General features: G+C 38.9%; 2 protein-coding genes and 1 long non-coding RNA gene across 5 annotated transcripts; 2 read left to right on the forward strand and 1 right to left on the reverse strand.

The window, feature by feature from the left end:
* Positions 1–8588: 8588 nt before the first annotated feature.
* Positions 8589–18874, reverse strand: LOC131318755 (serine/arginine-rich splicing factor RS2Z33-like). Of its 3 annotated transcripts, none has more exons than XM_058348720.1 (7): positions 18736–18874; positions 17479–17590; positions 16699–16738; positions 16448–16543; positions 15733–15929; positions 15555–15638; positions 8589–9187 (listed from the first exon to the last, which is right to left on the reverse strand). In XM_058348720.1, the coding sequence occupies exons 2-7, from the start codon at positions 17583–17585 to the stop codon at positions 8797–8799; spliced, it is 915 nt and encodes a 304-aa protein (XP_058204703.1). In that variant the 5' UTR covers positions 17586–17590; positions 18736–18874; the 3' UTR covers positions 8589–8796. The 3 variants fall into 3 exon arrangements, with proteins under 3 accessions (XP_058204703.1, XP_058204705.1, XP_058204704.1); XM_058348722.1 differs by having other exon boundaries at positions 17479–17668; positions 18736–18814; XM_058348721.1 differs by having other exon boundaries at positions 18614–18754.
* LOC131318757 (uncharacterized) lies at positions 9175–10907 on the forward strand. Its single transcript, XR_009197809.1, has 2 exons — positions 9175–9355; positions 9646–10907. It is a non-coding gene; the product is annotated as an uncharacterized LOC131318757 (long non-coding RNA).
* Positions 12488–16695, forward strand: LOC131318756 (uncharacterized). The gene is made up of 2 exons (XM_058348723.1): positions 12488–13412; positions 13523–16695. The coding sequence occupies exons 1-2, from the start codon at positions 13268–13270 to the stop codon at positions 13741–13743; spliced, it is 366 nt and encodes a 121-aa protein (XP_058204706.1). The 5' UTR covers positions 12488–13267; the 3' UTR covers positions 13744–16695.
* Positions 18875–19606: the final 732 nt, after the last annotated feature.

The raw sequence follows: 19606 nt of genomic DNA on the forward strand, positions 1-19606 counted from the left end.
TGGCCATTTCTGGTTCTGCTCGGGCGAATCAACTTCTGCTCGAGCAATGACTTGGCAATCGAGCTATTTCCACCTTGACATGCCTTAGGCCTCAAAGATTCCTTTATTTGGCGGTTTATCTACAAAACAGAACTAAAACATTCTACAAGCAAACAACGTTAATAATAACTAATTAATACTTTAAGTTAAACTAAAACTAAGTTAAACTAAAACTAAGCACTAGCGCACCCTATATTACATTCTCGGGTGCTTATCAAGTGTACATGACTAACCCTCTTGATATGTTTATTTTTAGTATAAATGTTGTGAATTTGTTGTAGAACATGAATATTCTTTAGATTATGTGAAAGATTGTGTTAGGGTTTTAAGATCTCACACAAAAAAGTATGGATTCTTGTTGATACTAGTTAAATTCTTGAAATTTATGTGTTGTTGAAGTGTAGAGTCGTTTAATGTTGGGAATATCCAAAGTTTATTTGAGACTTTGTATCCATGCTATGCGTTTAACATCGAGATAAAAAGAGAAATACTTACTCGAGCAATTAAGTTAATTAATTTGAGATGCAAAAATTGTGACTTTTGCACCTTGTGATTTATTTTTATGACTTGTGAAGGTTATTTGTGTTAATGAAAGAGTTTATGTGTGTTTGAAGTTTATTGGACTCTTAGTTCTTGGATACTTGATAGGGAATTATGTGGATGATGTTTGGATAAAAATTATCCCGATTTGTGAGATAGGTAGAGATATTTGAGCTCGGATTATGTTGGTATAGATCTAGGTGGTGCACCTAGGAAAAGCAAGTTAGGCTTGGCGAGCTCCTAGGTGAAAGACCGAAAATTGTTGGAGTGGTACACCGTACCCGATTACCCTGGTGCAAGGGTGGTGCTTGCACCCGATTACCCCGGTTCATGGGGTGGTACTTGTACCCATCTACCCTTGGTTTGTGAGGGTGGTGCTTGTACCCGATTACCCCAGTTCATGGGGTGGTACTTGTACTCGGCTACCCTCGGTTAGATATTAAAGTAGCATATGGTTATGAATTTGAGTTGAACCTAGGAATGTTGGGCTAGGTTGATTAGTTGGGGAACGTATGAGGTCATTATTATGGTAAATTTATCGACACTTGAGAATTATGTGTGGATTTTTAATTTATGCTTGTTTCACAACATTTATGTTAAACTTGAACATATTATTTGGTTTAGTCTTGTTTCCTACGGGCTCCGGCTCATGTTGTTTAACCATTTCAAGTGGCAAAATGGCGCCGAGAACTTAGTGAAGTGTAGCTATGTCGAGTTTCTTTTGTGTTGTTGTTTGTTTAGCATATGTAATGAAACATGTAAGACCATAAGGCCATATTTATAATTATGTCTTTTGTAGTATGATTGTGGAATCGAAATCTTATTTAATTGTTTTGGAACGGTAAAACAATGGGTTATGTAATAATATTTTTGAAGCCCACCCTACGGCTTGTAGAACTTATTTTTATGGAAAGAATTATATGTTGTTCTTGGGACTTATGGGAATAAAGCTAAAAGTTTGATTCTATGGAGTTTAAGATTTGTGAGATATCCTTCCAAGTACAGGAAACTTCGTAAGCTTTTGTGAAAAATATATTCGTTACGATAATCCATTAAAAAAAGGATAAATTGCTTCCAGGTTTTTTATAAAAAAAGAAAAGTCTTTTATTTTTGGTCAACCCTTCCAATGTTTGACGAAGACTTGACTTTTCAACGAGATATTTTTGTATTTTTGGCACTTGTTAAGGTTGAATTTTTCGGGGCGTTACAAATACTCTACAGAAATCATCTCCCACATTCTCTCTACCAAAGCCCTGACTCCCCGTGAGTAGCCGCAATCCGAGTGATCAAACCCCAAGGTACCCATTCTAGTTCTTAGTTTTCAAGAAGCAATCCAATAAATCACCCTCAATCCGAAGTAATCAAATTTCTGACGGATCAAGGTGGTGTGGCCCAAGAGCCTATGATTTGATTTAAATTCCGTATTTACACTTTAATCAGAGTTTTCTATTGTCTCTTTAAATTATGTTTTCTGGCGTGAGGAAAAACGCTGGCCAGGACTCCGATTAGCCGACCGGCACATCGAACGAGTGAGATCTACTGGCCACGAAATCAATTCGACGGTCGATAAATCTATTTGTTGGGACAGTTTACTTTTTTGTCATTTTCTATTATTTTCTACATGAAGTCCATTTCCCTATCCTGTGTGATTTATTTTCTATCCTGAATCATTTATTAAATGTTTAATGGCTAAGAACAAGTTTACGCCTTGTTTCAATGCAATCTTGAAAAAAAAAAATCAACTCAAAAAACACTCATTATCCATACTTTCAATCATTACTTTCATTTCTCTCTCCTCTCTCCAATCATTATTCTCATTTTTATTTCTATCTCTTTTCACTCATTACTCTTATCTCCAATTATTATCCTAATTTCTCTCTCTACTCATTACCCAAAGCCAAACTAAAAAAAATTCAAAACACTATCCAAACAAAGTATTAATGTGTGGCATCAAATAAAGTGATACTTAATTTTATGTTGAACAATTATGCGTCAGTCTCGTGGCTGGGTGGAGAGGAGTGCCTAACACCTTCCCCTTATCGTACCTTTGGCTTCTGTTCCCAAAATCTCTACTTATTTTCTTAGTTTTCTTAAAACTAAGTGGCGACTCTATTCAAATGCAACTGTTATCGTGTGGCGATGCTTCTCGCCTTGGGAGCATCCATGATATCAGTTTACACTTATGAAACATGTAGTAATGATCACTGTGTGGTGATGCCCCTTCAAGGAGGTGGCCACAGATGTACAGGGTCATGACTACCCAAAACATGAAGTGAATATACGAGGTTCTAGCTAAACTCCATATTTTTTGCTCTCACCTTCTCTCTATTATTGCATCTCCTTGGAGAGTGATTTTGGAAAAAATACCGAGTATTAAAGTTGTTCTACGATGCAAGAGCTTTCTATCCATCCAAGAAAAATCATCATCGAATCACTTTGGAGTTCCCCACATTTTTGGTTTGCATGATTAAGCAATCAAGAACTTGTGAAAATCGTGCAATCAAGCTTGGGGGAGTCGGTCAAGGGTCTCGTGTAGAGTGGGGGCGAGTTCTTCTGCACCTAACTCAAAGGTGCGGTTATATTTCGGGTCCGAATACTTAATGGGGAGCCTTCAAGATCACAGTTACTATTCCACCACCTCCTACCACTTCTCAAGCTCCAGAGACTTCTCTTGTAAGGGGTATATTTCTCTTGTTCAGCTCTTTTGCTAGAGTTCTTTTCGATTATGGAGCATCTCGTTCATTCATAGCTGCATCGATCTTTTGTTTGTACTTCGGAATTGAAAATTGAAGACCTTAGTCCACCATTATTTGTTGAGATACCGTTAGGGGGTAGAACGCTTCTAGACCGTATTTGTTGAGATTGTGAGCTAGTCATCCAGAATCACTATTTCGTCTTTTATTTCATTATGTTGGGTATGACGGGGTTTGATCTTATATTGGGAATGGATTGGTTGTCCATATTTCAGGCAACCATTGATTGCTTCAAATGCCAAGTTCATGTTTGTCAGCCCAATGGTAATTGTTTTGAGTTCTACGGGAAATGTCGAGAGCCTTTTGGAACCTTACTTGTGTGGGCCTCAGAAACGAAAGTCAATTTATTGCCTCTTGGCGAGTTTGATGCTTGCTGAAGAAGTATCCAAGCGTGGGAAATTACCTATGGTTGTCTGCGACTTTTCGGATGTATTTTTGGAAGAGTTATCCAATTTGCCACCCGAGAGAAGTTGAGTTCACGATAAATTTGCTTCCTGGTACCGCACCTATTTCTGTGCCTCCTTATCGTTTTGCTCCCGCCAAATTGAGAGAATTGAAGATGCAATTGCAAGAGTTGGGGATTATTCGTCCGAGTACATCTCCTTGGAGAGCACTGACTCTTTTTGCTCAAAAGAAGGATGGATCGCTTTGTTTGTGCATCGACTATCGTAAGCTTAATCGTGTCACCATCAAGAACAAGTATCCTATGCCTAGAATCGACGATTTGTTTGACTAACTTCAGGGTGCAACTTGTTTCTCTAAGATCGACTCGAGGTCGGGTTGTCACCAGTTGATTTGTGTCATTAGGGTGACACAAATCAAACCTTGGAAAGATTTTTTCTTCACGCCATCTTGAGGTTTCAAATGCATCCAAGCATTTGGTATCCTATTGAGACAGAAAGCATAGATTCGGGGTTGCCTATTTACAACCACTTGTTTCAAAGTGACTATTCTACATAAAATAGCCTAATGGGGCAGAACAGAAGGTTGACATGGAAGGAGAAAAATATGCAAAAGTAGTCAAAAGTATGCAAAAGACGAGCCACAATCTTTGATGAGATTTAAGGTTCGTCCACAGCATGGAGACAACAAGGGAATTTGCAGAAAGAGCAACAGAAGCAATAGCGTAAAATCAGGGGATTTATACTCAGCAAGTTTCTATCACCATACACTTGATTCGTTTGACTGAATATATTCTACAAGTAGCCAAAAATCAAGAGCCTTTACATAACCACCATAAGCTCCAAAACAACAGGGATTCAATGGGCATCTATACCACTTGGATATTCCTAATAACACATTAAGACCACTTTTTAACATAATAGGTCAACATTTGAAACGAATATATGAGAAAAAGAACCAAGTATCAGAGCATAATTAAAATCCTCCTGACAATATAAAACCATCTTTTATGCTTTAAAGAAAGGAGAATTTAAAACGAACTCGAACAGCCGAGCGACAACACTCTAATACTATGGTATCACTGTGATACTGCCGAAAAAGAAAATTGACATCTAGACCAAAGGATATCCTTGGATTTTGAGTGTGCATCCGCAGAAACTTAGGTAGAAATGCAGTCAGAAATCAGAATTACAAAACCTCAAACTCCTCTTAACAATAAGTGAGGCTCAAGCTTAAGGGGTATATTTCTCTTGTTTAGCTCCTTTGCTAGAGTTCTTTTCGATTATGGAGCATCTCGTTCATTCATAGCTGCATCGATCTTTTGTTTGTACTTCGGAATTGAAAATTGAAGACCTTAGTCCGCCATTATTTGTTGAGATACCGTTAGGGGGTAGAACGCTTCTAGACCGTATTTGTTGAGATTGTGAGCTAGTCATCCAGAATCACTATTTCGTCTTCTATTTCATTATGTTGGGTATGACGGGGTTTGATCTTATATTGGGAATGGATTGGTTGTCCATATTTCAGGCAACCATTGATTGCTTCAAATGCCAAGTTCATGTTTGTCAGCCCAATGGTAATTGTTTTGAGTTCTACGGGAAATGTCGAGAGCCTTTTGGAACCTTACTTGTGTGGGCCTCAGAAACGAAAGTCAATTTATTGCCTCTTGGCGAGTTTGATGCTTGCTGAAGAAGTATCCAAGCGTGGGAAATTACCTATGGTTGTCTGCGACTTTTCGGATGTATTTTTGGAAGAGTTATCCAATTTGCCACCCGAGAGAAGTTGAGTTCACGATAAATTTGCTTCCTGGTACCGCACCTATTTCTGTGCCTCCTTATCGTTTTGCTCCCGCCAAATTGAGAGAATTGAAGATGCAATTGCAAGAGTTGGGGATTATTCGTCCGAGTACATCTCCTTGGAGAGCACTGACTCTTTTTGCTCAAAAGAAGGATGGATCGCTTTGTTTGTGCATCGACTATCGTAAGCTTAATCGTGTCACCATCAAGAACAAGTATCCTATGCCTAGAATCGACGATTTGTTTGACTAACTTCAGGGTGCAACTTGTTTCTCTAAGATCGACTCGAGGTCGGGTTGTCACCAGTTGAGGGTTAGGAGAGAAGACATTCCTAAAAAGCTTTTTTGTACTCGTTATGGGCCTTGTGGCCACTATGAGTTCGTAGCAATGTCATTTGGGTTGACTAATGTACCGGCAACTTTTATAGACTTGATGAACCGTATCTTTCAAGCTTACCTTGATTGTTTTGTAGTTGTCTTCGTGGATGACATTTTAATTTATTGATCTTTCGGAGGAGGAGCATCAATCTCATCTAAATGTCGTTCTAGAACTCTTGCGAAAGCACCATTTATATGCCAAACTTAACAAGTGGAGTCCCGTCAACCAGTGGGGTGTTTCTAGTCTGAGCAGATTGTAATGCCGAGTAGGATTTGGCTGAGCTGAGAAGGTTTGTGATGAGCCAACCAAGCTTATTATGGTCGGTGGTCGTGTTTATACCTATCACATAGTTTTTGCCACGATTGGGAATCTGGTTCATCCATCACACCTCGAGAAGCTTCTTCTCCTGCTTAGTTTAATTCTTAACACAGTGGATATTTGTTAAGGTAGAGTCCCACATCGGGGAAATTTAGAAAATGAATTTAATATGTAAAGGTTCGCAACGAGTTACTATATATATAATTTGATGTTAATATTTTGAGCCACGTAGTTAGGCTGGTTATCAGGTCAGCTTAGAGTTAAGCATGTTTTTTTTTCTTTTTGAGAAAATCATAAACTGCATTCATAATAATATCAACAACTGAAAAGGTTTGAATACAACAAGAAAAAATAAACTGGAAAAAGTACAACAAAAACAGTAAAAAATAACCACACACAGAAAAATAGCTTCAAGTGTCAGACCCATCACCCATCGACATGCTTGTGGAGATGGGTGGAGAGTCCGTGGATATCTTATCTGTAAGCTTGTTCCCATTATTGGATCTTCAGATCTGCTATAAACGCCTTCACCGCTACCACCGGAGAACTCAAAAATTCATCGTAGAATCAATCAGACTTAAGAGCCAAAACACAAATCTAGCTCCCCAGATCTAAGCCTCCTCAGTCCAAAAATAATGGGGAGCATTGGTGAACTGCTCACATTAGAGAGAGTGTTTCAACCATCTCGCAACCATGAAAGTAAGAGAAAATAGGCGATGAAAGGAAAGGAGAGAGAGTTACTGGGACAATGGGGGATAGAGAGTGGAGGAAGAAGGAAGAGAGTATTTAAAAAGGGAAGGGGGGGGGGGGGGGGGGGGGGGGGGGTGAGTTGATGAAACCCTCGCCCAGCAGCGTGCGCTCTCTCTCTCACTCTCTCACCCTTCTCTTGTCCGGCGCCGCATAATAATAAATCTCCTCTCTAAGTCTCTTTCAACTTAGAAAAGGGAAAACAAATTCCTTTCTTTGTATTCCCCTCAAGGCCCAATACTCTCCAGCCTAATTCTCTTGCTCTTCCCTAGTCCATTTTTCTCTACTAATTGTGGGCCATAAAAGAAGAGTAGGGCATGATTTCTCATAAACCAATACTGTACATTAAGAGTACTACCAATACCAGAAAACTCAAGGACCAATTCAAAATTGGGTAGGACTTCTGCATCTCACTAAGCAGGGTTCTGTATCTCATTGAGAAGTATTAGAGCATCTCCAGTCTTGACCTATTTTTTTATTCAAATTTGGGTTAAAATTTTAGTAAAAACTCATTTTGAGTCAAGCTCACTCCAATGACAAAGTGATCTCTTATTCAAATATATTATTTTTTAATGCTTTCAAGACTCAAGAGTACGGACCAATCTTATCGATGAGTTTGAGTTGTCTTGGTCCTCTTTGATGAGCTCTTCGACCTGGCCACAGCCGAGGCACTTTTCGATCATCAACCAGTCCTCTTCCTCCTGGCAGACCTTGAGGCAGTGGTGGGTGAAGCTCTCCACGACCTTCCAGTAACCCTCGTCTTCAAGCACAGTGAAGGTTTTGAAGGTTTTGCAGTTTTTTGAAGGTTTTGCCCAAATTTTGAATTTGGATCTTAAAATGAGTCAAGACTGAAGATACTCTTACTAGTTCAAATCTCTCCACCAGCATACATATTTTATTCCTCCTCCATTTGTTGGGATTATTTCTCCCTTGATAGGTCCATTAGTTGGCTTGGGTTTATGGTAATTGTGAGCTTATTTTCCATATAATGTAATTCTAACATTTGGATTCTCCTGCCGTTCAACAAATTCCAGATTCACGGGGTTATTCCTCAATCTAACCAATCAATAACAAAGTTTTTTTTTTTTTTGATCAATCGATAGAAGAGATCATTTTACATCAAATATAAAGTATAAAATACAAGTCTGAGACACTACATCAATTGTAAAATTCCACGAGATAACTTAGCCCAACAATTCAACCAATACAAGAAATAAGCCCATTATAGAGTAGAAACAAATAAAGAAAGGAAAAGTCATCCAAGGAAAGAACACCCACACGCAGGTAGGAAAACTCGAACTCCTGACCTCTAAATGAGATGCAAGAGTTCTGACCAACTGAGCTAGCCCTAATTGGTTAATCGATAACAAAGTACAGAAGACCAAAAAGAGGGGTTTCAGTTCAAAACCTAACGGTCGAGAAGGTTTCCAAATAAACATTTCACGAAAGAAATAAGTACCGCTTTCAAGATTCCTAACAATGAACTTGTAAGCTAGCTTAATCGGTTGAATGCTTAGCTAATTCAAAGCCCTCAACTCTTGACCATCACTGACCAACAAAAACTCACATCGTTATAAAAATATCTTGCCTTTCTTAAATAAAAAAAAACACTCCGAACAGTTAAACGAGAATACCACAGAGATATTCTCCATTTCATTGGAAAAAAGAATATCCAAAATAAATTACTTAAAACAACTAATAAATTACTTAAAACAACTCAATCATAAAGAGTAATTGTAAGGTCAAAATAAAGCATAGGTATCCAAGATCATACAACTTTCAAGCACAGGTCTCACTTTTAATGTGACAGATTGCAGCATTTTTTAAGCAGATTCGCTGCCCCGTAGAGACCCATTGTTATCTTCATCATCATCTGGGCTGCTCCTACGATTCTTGGCAATGGGGCTAGGGCTAAGACTCTGTCCATTTTCTTCGATTGGGCTGTCCCTCAGTGGGCTCTCTCTTCCACCATCATCCTCCATAGGGCTCCTGCTCCTCGCCTTAGGGCTCCCACTGTATTCTGACCCGTTGCCCTGTGCACGATCCCTCGGGGATGGGCTGCCTCTCTCTCGTGGGCTTCTCTCATCAGGATTTGGGCTGCGCTTCCTCCCTTTGGCTGGTGGTGGTGATGAATCCTTGCTCCGCTTGGGGCTCCTAGATCGTCTATCAGCGCACTCAACCCTCCGCTCCCTCTTCGGGGGTGACCTGGATCGACTGTTGAGAGATTTTGAAATTTAAGGACCAAAATGCTACATATCTGGGATAGACTAATCATTAGATGACACAAAAAAAGATTGCACAACGGTAAAGAGACATCTAGCGAATAAAGACAAGTATACAAACAAAAACAAATCAGCTCCTTATTGAATATATATATATATAGTCCGAATAAAGACAAGTATACAAACAAAAACAAAAATGATCGGGAAGGGCTTGATCCGAGCAGTTTTTTACTGAACCGTTCAATAAAAAACTATTCGGATCAAACCCTTTCCGATCATTTTTTTTTTCTAATTTCTCGCGGGTATCCTTAAAATCACGTTTTGATCACTTTGAGCGGCTCGGATCGTCGCAATTCAAACGGGGAAGGGAAGTTCCGCACGGTAGCACCGTGCGGGATCCCTCATTGGATTCGGACTGTATGTATATATATACATATATATATATATAAGAGGCAGGCATCCTCCACAATACAAATGTGTGTACTGTCGTGAATTTCACCATATGAAGAACTGTAGAGCTCAAAACCAGTCAGAGAAAAGGCAATGGCGGATACAGATTTGCCAAGTATAACTAATCTAACTATTTATTCCCAAGCACAATATGGTTCCAACAACATGAAAGATCCGCAAAAAATTATGTATTCCTTTCTCTCCACACAAGTTTTGTTCTCAATGTAAGGACTAAATTCCAAAGTCTTAATTGTATTGGCAATTCCATACGACAACACATATTTTATATCTGAGTTGTAATTTTATTATTTTTTATAAGTCATTATTTGTGTTCAAGAGTGAACATTTTGTATAAAAAAAATGGTTGATTACAGTGAGACGGATTTTGGCGAAGACAAATCGATGGAGGGATCAATCCGGTTAACAATCGATGCCTTCTGTTATTTTGAATGAAAAGCATGTTCTAAAGACGTCTTTATATAGACTTTCTTTTATTCCAAGGTGGGGACCACAGCTTAAAAAGGAAGGGATGGCAAGAAAAATATAGGGCTATATACTACAACATAGTGAATATAAAAGAAACCAGGGTGCAAGCCACAGTGGGGGACGGTGATCAAAAAGAGGGGGAAAAAAAGAAAAAAAAGAGCCGCACTTTTATTTGGAGCAAAGAAACTTTCAAGAGGGTCTCTTGCTTTTGCATCTTGGAGTACATATTGATCTATGGATCATTGAGCGCAAAATCCATCTCCAAGAGGTTTTAATATCATCTCTTAAACCTATTTCAGAAAAAAGCCCTAGGTGGATTCCTTTTTTTTTTTGATAAGTAAATATAATTATATATAGAAGAAGACATTAAGGGAATGCCGCCCTAGGTGGATTCTTACGCAAGTTAAAGTCCTTCGGTCGATTCCGGGAGGCAAACGGAAGGCTTGTGGATTCAAGGCAGCGGCGGTCAGACACTAGGTGTGGTGAAGGAGGATTCGGCAGGTAGAACTTAGGGCAATTAGTGAGGATTCATAATCATAGGTAAGTTTGTTCGTAACTACACATTTAAGTATAGTGTTTTAATTCATTTCAATGGTTTTTACCCGTTTTGGGGTTTTCCATGTATATCGTTGCGTTCGTTGTTTGGTTGCTTTCGTTTGTGTGATTTGATTAGTAATTGATTTGTGTAGTGATTAAAAAATCGCGCCTAGGCGAGGCGAGCTATGAGGCAAGACTGGGTCCCCTCACAATGGTGAGGCAAGACAAGTATGGAAGAGGCGACCACCTAGTCGCTGAAATCACGAGTAGGCGTGAGGCGACATGAAACGCACGCCTAGGCGTCGTCCAGGTCAAACGCCGCCTTCTCTTCTTCTACTTTGTGAACGAATCTCTCTGCTCTCGCCTCTCCTCTGCAATCGAACTCAAAGGTAAGCCCGCGAGCTCTCTCTGAGATCGATTGATCTCTCTCTCTCGCACCCTTCTCTTCTCCTTTTCTTCTTCTTTTGCTACCAACAAGACAGGATATGCACACACGGTCCTGATCAAGTCCGGACCGTAAGCGGTCCGGACCTCCCATTTTCCGATCGAATTTCAATGATCCGAGCCGCTCAATGTGATCAGAACGTGATTTTAAGGGTACCCGCGAGAAATCAGCCAAGAAAATGACCGGATAGGGCTTCATCCGAACAGTTTTTTATTGAAAGGTTCAATAAAAAACTGCTCAAATCAAGCCCTTCCCAGTCATTTTTTTTGTTTATTTCTTGCGGATACCCTTAAAATCACATTCTGCACACATTTTCGGATCATCAAAATTTGATCATAAAATGAGAGGTCCACATAGGTGTGGACCGTAAGAGGTGTGGACTTGAACATTTGTGTGTGTGTGATATATATATATATATATATATAGGGACGGTTCAAGAGACCCAAAAAAACACCTAAAAAAACACCCCAAATCTCAATCTCATAGTTTCTGATCAAATTTTTATGATCTGAACCGTTCAGTGTGTGCAGAATGTGATTTTAAGAGTGCCTGCGAGAAATTAGCAAAAAACTGACCAGCAAAAGGCTTGATTTGAGCACTTTTTATTTAAACCGTTCAATAAAAAACTGTTCAGATCAAGCCCTTCCCGGTCATTTTTTTTGCTGATTTCTCGCGGAGTACCTTTAAGATCACGTTGTGATCACATTGAGTGGCTCGGATCATCAAAATTTGATCGGGAATGATGAGGTGTCCCCGAAACCGCCCCGTATATATATATATATATATATATAGTCAGTCTCAAATGAGGGAGTCCTTATTTTAGTTAAAATGCGGACCTCCTCATTTCTCCCATTTTCCGATCGAATTTCGATGATCCGAGCCGCTCAATGTGTTTAGAACGTGATTTTGAGGGTACTCGCGAAAAATCGGCAAAAAAAATGACCTGAAAGGGCTTCATCCGAGCAGTTTTTGTTTGAACCGTTCGATAAAAAATAAACAAAAACTGCTCGGATGAAGCCCTTCCTGGTCATTTTTTTTGCTGATTTCTCGCGAGTACCCTTAAAATCACGTTCTGAACACATTGAACGGCTCGGATCATCGAAATTCGATCGGAAAAGGGAGGTCCGCATTTTATTAAAATGAAGTGGTCCTTACGGGAGACGGACTGTATATATATATATACACACACACACACACACACACCCTTCTCTTCTTTCTCTCCCTCTTTCTCTCCCTCACGCTTCTGGGGTTAGTCGGCTGCAATATGCAAAGCAGACAGGGTATTCTATTTTTTTTTGGTCAAACGGAAATATGACTGGGCATTTTTTTGCTAGTGCAGCTAGGTATTTTTTTTCCCCCACATACAGTCATACAATTACACACAATATATATATATATACACAAATTTTTTTAGAATTATCAGAAAACTTATAGTTTGTACTTGGGAGTGGGAGTGAATATAATATCAGTACACACACATACACAAGTAATTTATTGAGTAAATAAATACACTATAGTTTCTGCATTTGCCATCTCTATACTCTACAGTTTCTGCATTTTATGAATTATGTTTTAGCTCCTTTGTTTGTATAGATATTGTAAATGTCCTCTTCCTGATTTTGATGAAATGGGCAATGATGAGGACATTGATGAGGATGAGTTTTATGTACAATCGAAGCCCCCTCCTAAGAGGCCTGCTAGCACTGCTACCTTCGGCTAAGTTCCAATTGAAGAAGCCCAAGACCAAAGGGCCTATGGATGCTTACTTCACCCCTGACCCAGAGATCGAGGTAGAGAAGAGGAGAAGTGGTAAACAACTTAAAGTTGACGATAATACGCCGCAAAAGAAGTTATTGAAAGAGCGGGCTCATCAAGCTATTGCAAGGTGGATCTACAATTCTGGAATACCTCTCAATGTTGTCAATGTGGAGTCCTTTGAACCGATGCTTGAGGCTATTGGGCAATATGGCCCAGGTTTGACACCGCCGAGTTATTATCAAGTGCGTGTCCCCTTCTTAAAAAAGAGGTGGACAATGTCAACAAACAAATGGAGGACCACAAAAAGGAGGAGGAAAATGGATGCACTCTTATGTGTGATGGATGGACGGATCGAAAAAATAGGTCATTGATTAACTTTTTGGTCCTAAAGGTAGCATGTTTATTGAATTGGTTGATGCATCGGGTTATTCCACAACCGGGGACAGCATGTATAGGTTGCTTGACGACTATGTGGAGCGAATCGGAGAAGCTAATGTGGTCCAAGTTGTCACGGATAGTGCCACGTACAATAAGATTGCAGGTAACAATGAATTGTCATATGTTAGTTACTACTCAAAGTCTCAAATGTATTATTTCTTACTTTATTACTTATTCTTAGAATCTTATTGTACTTGTTCTACCTTATGATAGGGAAGTTGTTAATGACAAAAAGACCACATTTATATTGGACTCCATGTGCTGCCCATTGCTTGGATTTAATGTTAGAAGACATTTTCAAGTTGCCGTATTTGAAAAGAACATGGGAAAGGGCGATCAAGGTACACGGTTATATCTACAACCGTCCGACATTGTTGAACATGATGAGATACTTTACTCAAAGAAAAGAGTTGATTAAGCCAGAAAAGAGTTGATTAAGCCAGCAAAGACTCGTTTTGCAACAGCTTGTTTGACTTTACAAAGGGTTCATCAACAAAAGAATAACTTGAGAAAGATGTTCACATCAGAGGCTTGGAGTAAAAACAAGTGAGCAAAGGAGATAGATGGTAAAAATGTAGCAGAAATAATGTTGTCGCCATCGTTTTGGAACAATGTCTTGCTGGCCCTAAGATTTGCATGTCCTCTTGTTAAAGTACTTCGTTTGGTTGATGGTGAAGAAAATCCCGCAATGGGATACATCTACGAGGCCATGGATAGGGCCAAAGAAACTATTATCAACACGTTTGGCGGAGACGAAGACAAGTATAAAAGTGTGTTTGAAATCATTGATGCGAGGTGGGATGTGCAATTGCATCAACCTTAGCATGCAGCAGGCTACTATTTGAACCCTGCATTTTTTTACAAAGATGGTGCAAGGATGAAAGCTGATAAAGAGGTATGGAAGGGTTTGGTGGATTGTATGGAAAGGTTGGTCCCAATTGACAAGATGCAAGATGAAATTCTTCATCACATAGCATTATATGAGGAGGAGGGAATCTTCAAAAAGGACATGGCAATTAGGGAAAGAGCTACAAGGTCAACAGGTGATCACAATTTCTTACTCGTTGTGCGTAAATGCTTAAATACTACCCCCTTGTTCTTTATCCTTTGCTACAATATAATTAATTGGCAATGTGCAGTTGAGTGGTGGAAGTCATTTGGTCGTGAAACTCCCGAATTGCAAAAATTTGCCATCAAGATCCTTAGCCTTACTTGCAGTTCATCCAGATGCGAGAGAAATTGGAGTGTATTCGAACATGTGAGTATTACATTAAGGGATTTCTAATCATTTTGAAGGTGTGAATCGTGTGATATAAACTTAAATCCCTTTTAACTTTATTTTGCAGCTTCACACCAAAAAAAGAAATAAGCTAGATCAAAAGCGCCTCAATGACTTGGTGTTTGTTAAGTACAGCATTGAGGCGTCGATATATGAAACGCGGCAAATTTGACCCGATTTCCTTGAAGAACATTGATGAGAGCAATGAATAGTTGATTGGGAAATTGGAGGATGGGCTTGTATTTGACGGTGAAGATTTGGATTGGAATGTTGTTGCGGAGGCTAATGGAATTGAACAACCTAGCAAAGTGACTAGGTCAACTCATAAACCAACAACTTCAAAGAAGCGTTCAAAAGCATCAAGTTTTTGTGTAGATGATTGGGAAGAAGAAGAATTTGATGACATTGTTTCAGATGAAGGAGAAGAGGAGGATGTGGATAGATATCAGTCAAATGATGATGAAGAAGATGAAGATATTGGCGATGAGTGATGAAAGGATGAAGTCTTGTTTGGAATATCTGGAATTCTGGATTGTTATTTTGTTACATTTTATGAGCGCATTTTACTAGTATTTCGTATGTTGGAATGTTGGTTATTATGTAATATGGTGATGTTTGTTCTTGTTTTGATGGTAGGAGTGAATATTGGTCATTTATGTAGTTTATATTACTTTTTTTTTTAAACGCTCGCCTTGCCTCGTCTCACTTTGACGAGGGCTTTGTTGCCTCGCGTATTTAAATCACTAGATTGGTGAATCGTTGATTGAGATTAAAACATAGCAAATCTTTAAACCTAGGCGAGCTAGGATTTTTCACTCAATCACATGCTCGATTAGCACCCTAGATTCCTCATCATTGTCACATTTAAAACACGGGAAAGATTTCAATATTCTCCTCGTGAGCTATTCCCTTGCAATTAATTTGTTGAGTTATATAAGCCTAAGGAATCACAAGCAATTCAATTACCTGTAGCTACGACTCCTGCTGAAACTACGGCTACGGCTTCTGCCACGTCTAGGCGATGGAGAGCGGGAGTCACTCCGTCCACGTCTGCACCCAAACAAAAATTTCGCAGTTTTTATTCAACTGTTGGACATCCATGTAATCCACGCTATAGCACACATCAGAAGAATTATATGATTACCTAAGTTTCTTGGGGCTGTTTTGGCAATTCTTTTCTATATGGCCTCGATCCCCACACCGGTAACACTTGTTTTTCCAGTCCCCAGCCTTGCAATCTCGGGCCCAGTGGCCATCAATTCCACAATTGAAGCAACGCCCCGTTCCTGGAGGAGGACCTCTGCCAAGATATTCACGAGATCCACCAGAACCACGCGGCACCTATATAGCACAATAAAAAACGAAAAAACGTTGAACGAATTTCCACACAAGATTTCCATCCAGGTCATTATAATAAAATTATTCCATTAGAAAATCCAAGAAAACTCAGATAGACAAGATAAGTTGAGATTGATAAAAGACCGATAGATGGAATCAAACCGGACTGGGCCAATGCTGAAACTACTGGGCCATCAGATTGATCAATGCATTGGCGTCACAAAAAGAGAAGCTTGATAGTTAATCTCAGCTCTGAGATGAACTGTTGTTCTTTTCAGATCTCATAACTAACTAATCACTCTTCTACTCAAAGATATGATAAAAGTACTCCGACACTTCTACGAAACCATCATTCAATGTTTTCTTACAACTATATATAGACAAAAGAAAACAGCAATACAACCATATTCCGAGCAACATGTGAACCATTATACTGAATGACAAACAAAATAGGAGGTAAAAGACATCCAACCAACACACCATACGACAAAACGTGTATGCAAAGGCTATGAAAAACTTACTCCCTTTGCAAATTCCACAGTGATGCGACTTCCATCTAGTTCGCGACCATTTAACCCATATCTTGCATCATCAGCATCTCGAGGATCACTAAATTCCTATAGCAAGGGGTGAGAATAGGAAAGCAAAGCTCCTATTTGCAAAATACACATAATATGCAGAAGGGAAATACACCCCACACCACAATGTATACCAATTCACACCCATACACATCTATGACCCAGAAGAAAGAAAGAAAGAAAGAAATACATACCACAAAGGCATAGTCGCGCTTCATATCCACATTACGTACTCTGCGTAAATGGGGCCAGAAACAATAAGGCCATCATCACAAAAGTACCCAAGGGTTCGCACTTCGCCCCTCAAAGATCAACTAAACACCAGTTTGAGATTGTTGCCATTTCCATCAAAAAAACACGCAATAACATTATAGAAAGAATCGCCACAGTCCCCTATACACACTGCAAGAATAGCGACCAATTCCACCATGGGCAACCTCTCAGGCTCTCACCATAGACCTCCAGGTTGGGCAAAAGCCCAGGAACCTTCAGAAAGATCATTCAAGTTAAATGATTGCGACACATTGGACTGAGCAACTTTCTCACATAAAAGTCTTAATAAAAATAGAATGACAACCTGAAGCACAAGAAGGGGTTTGAATCCACTATTCATCGCAATGCAGATAACCCCATAATCCCAATAAATAAAAAGTTTAAACTAAAATGACTGCAAACAAGATGTCAATCGTAATGGAAAACACCCTGTTCAAGGTTTGTAGTGACCATCATCTAGTCAAATAAGCTCACACGTGCTAACTATCCAAAATCTTATACACAGGGTGAACTCATATCCAATGCCCAGACAAAAGATCAGGGGTTAGCACTCTGTTCATATTATACAGCACGATAGCAGACTGAAACGCAGAATATCCAGAGACAAGATTGGGTTCGTAACTCAGCCTACACATACATAAATATATACACACACACTCACACACACATATATTTGCAATCTTCAATGGCGTTTTTATTACCTTCCATATCTGCTAAAGAGGTCCTCTAAATCTCGTGATCGAGTCCGAGAAGACAAGCGACCGACAAAGAGGCGTGTACTACCATGGCGATCATCATACCGAGGCATTTTTCCTGGAAAATGTCAAAACAATGCATTACCGACCATCAGAACTACTTTGGCAGCAGCGAGCATGAGAATCCATCTTCTTTCTAAAACCAAAAGACAAACAACTATCTCGCCAACATTGAACACTGAACATGAAAGGCCTCCCCTCCCCTCACCACAAGACTATTAGTTAATATAAGATTTATATCTTTAAAACAGAGGCAACAATACAAATATGTTAAGTATGATATCATACTGTTGCCATAACTTAAAAAATGTGACACCACATAAAATGGAAACTTGGAAATAAACAACAAAATTCAAAATTCAAATGACACTTCATGTGCACCCAGTTTCTAGTATTTTGGCTCACGGCTAATTAACAACCATGGAAAACTCACAAGTCTTCCATTCTGCCACAAAACCATATTTCAAACCCAGCAACTAAGTGGAAACTACAAGTTTCCCAGGATCTCTTCGTGAATGCATAGAAATTAGACAACCACGTCAACACCAAATAAATGACATCACTCTCAACAGTAGCTGGGGAGTCACCAAATACTTTACCTTACTTTGGCTCCTGGATTTGGTGATGGAAAAGAGAAAATGTGAGGGAATCATTTTTACTTATTTGGTAACTAATAAGAAAAGAATACTACAACAAACATGACAAAAAAGCAAGAGAAATTGTAGTTCTGTAAAACGGTTCTCTTCTTTCTCATGATTCTGATCATTTCTTGAATATGATGACCTAGAGTTGTTATCAGCAAGACATAAAACAAGATATGAGATACAATCTTCCTTCTTTTTCCAGTTACCCCACCTAATCCAAGCACCAGACAAACCATAGAAAACAAATCAATATGACATAAATGTTAGACATACATAGAGTCATATCAACTTCACGACACATTGAACAGATCTGACTTTGAATTTACATACAAAGCAAATAGAACATATATATATTACATACATATTTACAGCTACCAAAACTTAACCATGACCATGGAAATCGACAGAGAACCACAACAACTTCGAAGAAGCATTACCGTTGCAGAGACATAGAGAATTGCCAACTCATGAACTGAAAATGAATCACGCAAATGGCACAGCCCAATAACACCAAAGTCATTAGAGAGAGAGAGAGAGAGAGAGAGAGAGAGAGGCGTACCAGGAGATTGCAAAATATCGTGAAGGATAGAACCCTAATTCGGTCGAAAAGGGCGTGCTGGTCTCTCACTCCTCTATTTATTTATTGAACCGTATGAGATTCAACGGCTTGGATTTGTGATCCACCAAATCACACGCTTTCAGACAAGAGGCCTATTTTTCAACTTAATTACGAAGGTGACCATTGGGGGTAAGTTAAGTACTCCTGCTTATTTGCAATTTTCAAATTTAAAAATAATAGATTTACTAAAATAAATAAAAAAATGCAATACGAATCTTGTTTGATGAGATCTATCAAATCCTGCAAAAAAATTGAAAAATTATTTTCGTAAGCCTATTATTTTTAAGCTTGAAAATAAATCATTATTTTTAAGTACTTATTTGAAAATCTGGAACGGGCCAGCCCTTGTTCGGTTGGCTTTTGAAAAAAATTTGGATTTGATTTTTGGGATAATAAGTGGAGAAAGAAATGAGAGTCATAATTGGAGATATGAGTAATAAGTGAAGGGAAAAATAAGAGTAATCATTGAAACTGTAATGAATATTTTTTGAGATTAATTTTTTTTTTCTAAGAAGCCAGCAGAACAAAGTATTATAACTTATTTATTAAGTGGACAGTGCTATGGTGTCCAAGGTTCTGAAAACCATATCGGCCATAGTATCGATTTTCCGACTGGTACAATACGCACCGATACCAGTCAAATACTGGGTACCATTTCAAATTTAACGATACTATTTACATATAATTATATATCAATAATTTTTCCCGCAAAATACAATCCATCCTACTATTTCTAAATTTGAAATATGACACATGCAGCCATAAAGTTGCGACTTGGGAGTTCAAACTTCAAGCTACCCTTTTATGTTAA

Source organism: Rhododendron vialii, chromosome 3a (assembly GCF_030253575.1).
Source record: "Rhododendron vialii isolate Sample 1 chromosome 3a, ASM3025357v1".
In the NCBI taxonomy this organism is placed as follows: Eukaryota; Viridiplantae; Streptophyta; class Magnoliopsida; order Ericales; family Ericaceae; genus Rhododendron; species Rhododendron vialii.